This window comes from Lygodium microphyllum, chromosome 4, assembly GCF_053477565.2.
Source record: "Lygodium microphyllum isolate KBCC chromosome 4, Lygodium_microphyllum_v1.1.10, whole genome shotgun sequence".
In the NCBI taxonomy this organism is placed as follows: domain Eukaryota; kingdom Viridiplantae; phylum Streptophyta; class Polypodiopsida; order Schizaeales; family Lygodiaceae; genus Lygodium; species Lygodium microphyllum.
In genome coordinates, this window is record NC_141138.1 from 108320009 (window position 1) to 108328319 (window position 8311).

At 38.3% G+C, this 8311-nt stretch overlaps 1 protein-coding gene across 1 annotated transcript; it reads right to left on the minus strand.

Moving 5' to 3' along the window:
• Positions 1-3187: 3187 nt before the first annotated feature.
• Positions 3188-7446, minus strand: LOC148037451 (class V chitinase CHIT5a-like). Its single transcript, XM_087676391.1, has 2 exons — positions 5927-7446; positions 3188-3629 (listed from the first exon to the last, which is right to left on the minus strand). The coding sequence occupies exons 1-2, from the start codon at positions 7128-7130 to the stop codon at positions 3604-3606; spliced, it is 1230 nt and encodes a 409-aa protein (XP_087532517.1). The 5' UTR covers positions 7131-7446; the 3' UTR covers positions 3188-3603.
• Between the last annotated feature and the right edge of the window lie 865 nt (positions 7447-8311).

The window sequence follows — 8311 nt, forward strand, 5'->3', positions numbered from 1 at the left end:
ATTTCTAATAGCTATAAACTTGTGAACTCATTGTTAAATGTGGGTGCTTAAACATAATGTGGGGTAAATGATATCCTTAGAACTCCTTTGAGTTTCTAGCTCATCTCAAAGCACTATCTTAGAGATGTATGCAATCAATCAAAGTTAGAGATATATGCAATCAGTCAAAGGAACCCAAGATGGAATATCATTTATAAATGGTGTCTTAAAAGGGGAATGTTTCATTGTAAATGAAGCCCTTTTTGTTCTTGAATAAGCACATCCACTCCCTTCTTAAGAATTTGTTCATGATCATTTCTAATTTAAATATATTAGAACTTGAGCACTATCCTTGTCCATTTGAGAGTTGCTTGTTCTCATTTTTGGGTTAAAAATTAACATGTGTAGACACATACTTTTTACTACAGGCTAAATACTTGAAATATTTGGTACTTTTGGCACTAAATACACCTTAACCTATGATCTATAGTTCTTCACTTTCTTAAAAGGCATAAGGATTATCCTTAAAGCTCATCTAGCTTCTACAATTAACTTGTATACCTACCCTAGAGTTGTTTTGGATCATTTAACATAATGGACTCTATCTCTCTAGAATGAGACAGACAAAGTCAATACTTGAACTCCCTACATGAATTTTCTATTTTCAATTGTGCCAAGTAAAAAACACAACTTAAGGCATAATACTTTCAAGAAAGAATGAATTCTTTGAGGGGTGATTATGTTAAGCGAACCTAACCCCAAATAAGGTAAATATATTTGCCATGGCTTTAGACTTTCTATCACATAACTAATGATGATTTATTGCTCAACCATTGACATGGAGAAATTTTTGTTAAATCCTTTTTAGTCCAAATAGCATAATCTCATAATCAACAAAAGATTTCATCCTTATGTTAGCATTAGTCTAGGATATCAACATGATCTAGACACCTCTAACTTTGAGAAACACATTTGAATAAAACTAGGTGACACAAAAATTAAGGTCTTAATTTCCATGATTTGCAATTGCATATGTAGCAAAGCTAGTTGAGTATTTGATTCTCTAAATCTTTTGATTAAATTATTGAGGAAATGAAATGGGATCTATTTCCTTTCTTGTATTGGATGTGATTGAGATTGACTTGTACTCAACTTATAAAAATTGCACAAAGAATACTCTCTAACGAGCACATCATCCATATATCATAGTTGTTCATTAGCAATCAAAGGTCCCATATATAATAGTTGTTCATTAGTAATTAAAGGTCCCTAGAAGTAGAAAGATAGATGAATATATCCAACATCACCCACAACCCCTTGAAAATGCACAACATTAAGTAAGGGTACCGAAACCTACTAGTGGTTAGTACTTAGAAGGTCATGCTAAGGTTGCACTTTAACCTACATTAGGGGCTTCCTTCCTGAGAATTTTTTCATTGGTGGCTTCCCCTAGTTCTCCTAGTCTTTGATTAGGCAACATCTCCCCCAGTCTTCTCATGGTGGTGCTCTTGGCTAGACTTTGGTCTAGAGTTTGGATGATTGATAGCATGGGTTAGAAGTGTTTTGGACTCAAATGGTAGAATGAGAAGAGGTAGTCAGTTGGAAACAATGTGGGCAAATATTTGAAACCAAGGTGTGAGAGGGAGAGAAGAAGTTTACCAATTGGAAAATACAAAAAATGGATTAGAATGAAGTCCCTTAGTTTTTAAAAAGCTAGGGGGATATTGCCTATCTCAATGATTGTCATTAGGAACAAGCACCTTTAAAAAATTGACATCATAGTATATGTATTTATATCGAATTAGTTCCAAGGACTAGGACCAAAACAATTACACATGAAATACATCCCATTTAGGTTTAAATAAAAGCATACATGTGCTTGGTAGGTTTTTATACACAGCCAAGTAGAAAATACTTGGTTTTGTTATTTTTGAGATGATTTCTTTAGTCATGCCACCATGATGGAGGTAATGATTAAGGTTGAGCACTTTGAAAGATCACATAAAATTTTAAATTTATGTAGTGATGCCCTTGCATAGTAATACAACCCATAGTTCCATGAACTTAGAAATGGGAAATTAAAAATCATACTCAATCACATTGGAGAACTTGGATAAGTTATATTGCCTCATGTATCACTAGCATAAATTATGCACCAAAGTTAAGTTGCATATCTAGATTCTTGGATTTTACGATGACCTTATGTCTAAAGGAAAGGGGTTCTATTCCCATTCTTTGTACTTGATTGATTAAAAAAGTAACTCCTAATCCACTTGTAGAACTCCATAAAGTAGACTATATTGTAGGAGCACATTAATATCCCTTATGTGTATGTAGTCTATTGATTCATTTTGGTAGTGATAGGTTCCTAGGGGTAAGCCTCATAGTTGCATATGGAGAATATTGGAAGAAAGTTAAAACAAGAAATGACTCTAAACTCTTGGCCCATGAGCATTTGAAAATCTATGACATTAAGTGGGGATGAATTAAAGCTTCCTAGTTATTAGCCATTAGAACACCATGTTCATGCTACATTTTCTTGAGAATTTTCTCCTTGATGCCTTTCTTAGTCAACTTGATCTTGAATTGGATATCAACTCCCTATAAATATTTTTATGGATGTCATTCTTCACCAAATGTGGGGGGCTAGACATTGGATGAGAAGAGAGTTGGGGCTAGAGGTGTTCTGCGCTATGAGACTAGATGAGAACATAGATGGAGTTTGAAGTGTTTTAGGTGGAGGCTTGATGCATAAAGGTGTGAGAAGGAGATTTGAATTGAAGAAGAAGAGGTCTCTCTGTTAGACAAAGCTGAAAAATGAACCAAAATGAGGCTTCTTATGTAGTTTCTCACAACCTCTAATGTTGACTTGCCTATATCATTGACTATAATTAGGAATAGACATAAAATAAAATTTAGCATGTGACATGGGATTTTGTGCATAATCCTCATTTCTAGCCCAATGTTTGGACACTCAAACAAACTATTATCATGGGCTACAATATCATTATTTAGGACTAATTAATTTTCATTTGAAGATAATAAGGACAACAACCAATATACATGAAATGCACCTCAATTAGGTTAGAATCAAACATCGAAAAAAATTTATGCACAAGATGAGGCCTCATAAGTACTAATAAGAATGGTGGAAATGAAGATGCTCGGTTTTTAAAAAAAGTTGGCCACATTTTGGTCTTTTGTCTTTTTTATTATAAAAAGAAGTTGTGCCAATCATTGTAGTATAAATTTTATGGTTCTATTCCGCATCAAATGACTCAAACTTAACTATTTATACTAATTGATTACTATGGGAGGTGAAGTTTATGTTTGATCACCATCATAGCTCATACATCACCTACCTTTTTTTTAGTGCTAGGGTCCTAATTTTGCGGATACTAGATCATTTAAGAGCCACATTATATACATTAGTGATATAGTGATGCCAATTCCATGAACAAGCAATTAAAACAAATAATCATATGAGAGCACTTGGATAAATTGTGTTGCTTTCTCATTGCAAGCATTATCTTCTAAATAGGTTCTCTTTTGGTTGGTTAAAGAAGAGCTAGATTACAAGCTTCATGAGGTTCTAGAATGGTTTAAGAGGCTGCCCCCCAATGGTTAATTGCATGATAAAGTCGTGGAAGCTGCAACAAAATAAAATGAAGTTAGTAATGTGATGTCTTTAAAGCATCCTTTATTAGCATAATTAGGCTTGAGAAGATTGTCTTCATTCTTAACTCTACTTTAGTCAATAAATGCAATTGCAAAATATGCTAATAAGAATTACGAAGACAAAAAGATCGCCTATTTGGATGACTAAATGCCTCCCAATTCCTTAGAATTTTGCAATTTCCAGCACATGTATGCCAATCCCATCTCTTCTTCACTTCTCAAAAGCTCAATCCTAGTTGCACCTACCCTCATAATTTTCAACCCTTGCCTAAATCAAAGTTCATTGTCTTCACACGAGCTACAAATAAAGAAAAGATTAATGCCTACACAAGCATTGAAACTATTGAACCCCTTTGAACAAGTACTACAACAAACTTAGATCGACATAAGGGGTACACTATGTCAAGGTATTAAGGGAAAATAAGGATTGCAAAAATGTTTTCTATGGTGTAAAATGTGTGGATTACTTATAAACCATGAAGTTTTATTTATCTCTCATCCACATGTGGACACTTAAACCTCATATAAAGCCAAACATAACATTTGCACATGAGTTAGTGCAATAAAATGTTTAAGTGATGTAGAGAAATGAGCTGATATAAACATGGAGCACATCATTGCCCACTTTGTTTGATCACTAAGATGTGTTTTTCTTTCTACTTTCTAGCTTATGTATGTCCTTCATGTGTAACTATATGGATCTATGTTGCATGCCTTTTATTAAGATCATTGTTCTATGGTTTTGTCTACTCATTTTACCCACAACTCACCATTAAACCCATATTAATTGACAAAACTAAAGTGCTCCATTCATTTTGTTATCCCAATAAATTACCATCTGTTCTATGTATCTATAACTTTTTAGCTTCAATTTATTATTAATAGCCACAACTAACCATTCAACCCACCAATTGAATGGATTAAGATGGAATGCTAATTCATTCTCTAGGCTTACGGCTATCTAAAATTTGAATTTGCAAATTGGTGTGCATCTCATACAAATTTTTCTTAGAGAAACTCTCTTGTAACTTCCCTCCACTCATTTCTAAATTCAAAATAGGACATGAATGTGGTTAGTCCATGTGAAGGTTGCTTTCAAACTCACACACATGTCTTACCAATAGATGACTAAGGTTGAGACACCTCTATGTGTTTTTTGATTAAGATCATTTCTCTCTTGTAATGTTTGTCCACTCTTTACACAACCACCATCACTAAACATTGAACCCCTTCAAGATCGAGTATTGCATCAATTTGCATCACTAAACATTGAACCTTGACTAAACATTGAGCTCCTACACGATTGAATTTTGTCTAATCCCGTCAATTTCCATCTAATCATGAAGACTAAGGACATTGGGTTAAGGAGTGAATGAATGGGTAAGATTAACTATGTCCCTCTAATAAAAGAGCTTAAGGATAAGTGGGTTATGGATTACATAAATACGCAAGATTAAATTATGGATTGCATAAACAAGCAATTAATCATAGAGCTTAAGAATATGCAGATTATGTATTGCACAGGTGAGTAAGATTAACAACTTGCCTCTAGTGATTAATTGTGGAGCTTAAGAATGTGTGGGTTGAGGATTAACAACTTGCCTCTAGTGATTAATTGTGGAGCTTAAGAATGTGTGGGTTGAGGATTGCATGAATGTACAAGATTAACAACTTCCCTCTTATCACCATCATAGAGAGCTTAGAATGAGTAATATCATGATTATTAGCATCATATGAAGCTTAAGGACGAAAAATCTTTCAATCTTCCTCATCCATGCAATCAACAATCCACATATCCTTGAGATCCATGATTAATTATTGGTTTATTCAATCATCATCCAAAGGGTAGTAGTTAAATCTTACTCGGTGATGCAATGCATAGCACACTTATACCTAGGCTTTGTATCGTTTAGGATCCATAACCAGTTATCCCTAAGCTTTGCATCACCAACATATAGAGCTTAGGATCCTAAGCTCTGCATCACCATCATCATGTAGAGCGTAGGATGCAACACATTGATCCCTAAGCTGTGTATCATCATCATATAGAGCTTAGAATGAGTTAAGCATCATTATCATCATGATGTGGAGCTTAAGGAGGATGGAGATAAGTGCTGTGGATCATAATCATATAGAGCTTAGAATGAGTTAAGCATCATCATCATCATCATCATCATCATCATTAAGGAACTTAGAATGAGTTAAATATAGTTATCATAATCGTTATCATCATGATTAAGAGCTTAGGGAGGATAGATTGTGTGTTTACCTTGTTTAGACAGGTCGCCATTCTTGTCCGAATTGATGCTCCAGAAGAAGAAGCCTCTGAGGTGCTTGGATTTGAGGTACCTGACCTTGGAGGCTATGGTGGCCCTGTTGTCGAAGCCAGCCCAGAGGGTTCCGCCGCTGGTGGTGCCGTAGCAGTAGGCGGACCTGGTCACGGGGTCCTCCCTGCACTGCGCCCCGCTGCTGCTCACGAACTGCAGGATCTCGTCGTACGTATACACCCCCGCGTTCGGCCCCGCCGCCACCGCCGGCGCCCCCACCCCGGTCCGTGCCGTATCCTGCAGATACCATGTCCTCCCATACATCGCCAGCCCCAGCACCGCCCTTGCCGGCGGCAGCCCCGCCGCCAGCCACTGCCGTACCCCGTAGTCCGTCACAATCTTCTGATTAGGGTTCGCATCGAACAGCGCCGTGTGCTCCCCCGTCTGCGTCGGATCCCACGCCCCGTGGTAGTCGAACGCCATGATGTTCAGCCAGTCTAGGTTCGCGGCTATCGCCGCCACCGGGTAGGTCCCCGCCCCGCCGTACAGCACCGTCACGTTGAACTTCACCGCCGCTGTGAGGAGCAGCGGTGATGCCGCGTTCTCTGCCAGGGTTGCGTTCCGCCACTCATAGAAGAGCAGGCCCAGGTTCGCCATGTCTGCGTTGGACTGCGGGAACTCCCAGTCGAGGTCGAGCCCGTCGAAGCCGTGCTTGCGCGCGAGGGCTATGGAGGATTGGATGAAGGCCTGGCGTGAGGTGGGTGTCATGGCCATTGCAGAGAAGGCTGAGAAGTCAGAGCCTCCACCTCCAATGGAGATTAGGGTTCTGACAGCAGGGTTGCTGCGGCGAACGGTGGAGCTGAAGGTTTCCATCTGGCCCCCGTCATCAGGGGGTGGCAGCACTGCAAAGGAGGAGCTGTCCAAGCTCGCAAAGGCGTAGAAGAGATGCGTGAAGACAGTTGCATCAATCTGGGAAGCATTGAAGGAGGCACCATAGTAATAGTATGCAGACTTGACAGGCTGTAGGGAAGGGTAAGCAGGAGGCAGGAGGGGCCCGTGTCTCCTCCACACCAGGGGCCTGTGTCTCCTCCACATGTATGCTTCTGATGGTGATGGTAAGCTTGCCAGGAAGAAGGCCAAGGTGAAGAGAAGGGTGACAGAGGCCATTACCATCTTAGGCAGGCAAATCTGAGGCACCATAGCCATCTCTACTGAGATTATGATTCTGCAGAGGTTCAAGTTTCACTATTGATAGCTTGCTTCTTATCAAATTATGTGCTATGTGTTGAGCAATTGATAAATGGGTCACATCCCCAGCTTATATAGTCCCTTGCAAGCTACACCAATCATGTGGAGATACATCTTTGCACAACAGGACAAAGGCCCAACCAACCATTAACATTCGTAGTGGCATTGATCAGACCATTGACGTACAGCATTGATCTCTAATCCCCCATAGCTTTTGTTTTTATAATCACTATGCTTGTATCATGATTATGTCACTGCATATGAAGCCTGCCTAATGGATGAAATGATTGATCAGAAATTGGGTGCAGTGATTAATGTTATGCCATTGGCAAGTTCAAAGGAGTGTTTTGCTATTGATATGTTCAAAGCCAATTTTCCTTCTAGATGTGTGGTGCCCCAGACGTCCCTACAAAGTCAATCCATTGGCTTCACATGTTGTTACTCGGTCTCTTTTGTTTATGAATTCAATGTTGAATGCATGCTCTTTAGGCAACCCATTCACCAAGTCAATCCATTTGTTCCATGTGGAAATTTTACCTTTGAGCTTCCTTACAAAGTCAATCTATTTGTTTCATGTGTTCCACTTAGTCATCTTGGTCTTTGCATGTGTTTTGGTGGTAATCATTAAGTTCTACTAGTGGTTACATCACTAAGGCCACTAAGTCCCTTTGGTAATATCGGTGCATTTTCCTTTTCTTAAGCACGACATCACATTGCCGTACAAAATCTTAAATTACAAAGGAAATTCACTTCATGTTGAAATGTTTAAAAACCACTTAATATGCACCACTTACAAAACAACATTCGAAAACTATATTTCATGTAATGAATATATCAACATTTGAGATGAACATTTTTAGCGCATTATGTACACATCTTAGCTTTGCCATTCCTTTTTAAGGGCAAAAAGCTTAGCTTAGACATTTGTGCAGTATTTCCAATGCCCTCTTCTATGTAGTAACACAAATTGACTTCATGTGTAACTTTTATGTTCTTAAAAGGACAACTAAGTGAAGCAACGCTTGCCACTTGGAGGCTTGTGGATGTTTGAACATGTTAAAAGAATTCAAAGTGAGGTTCTTTTGTACATACTTCTTGAAAATACATATTCAAAATATAGTTGAATTCATGGAAACACT

Coding starts and splice junctions, on each gene's coding strand:
- LOC148037451 (XM_087676391.1), bottom strand. CDS start 7,130: ATGGCTATGGTGCCTCAGATTTGCCTGCCTAAGATGGTAATGGCCTCT. Junction 3,630..5,926: donor TGGCGACCTGTCTAAACAAG/GTAAACACACAA, acceptor ATTTTGTTGCAG/CTTCCACGACTTTATCATGC.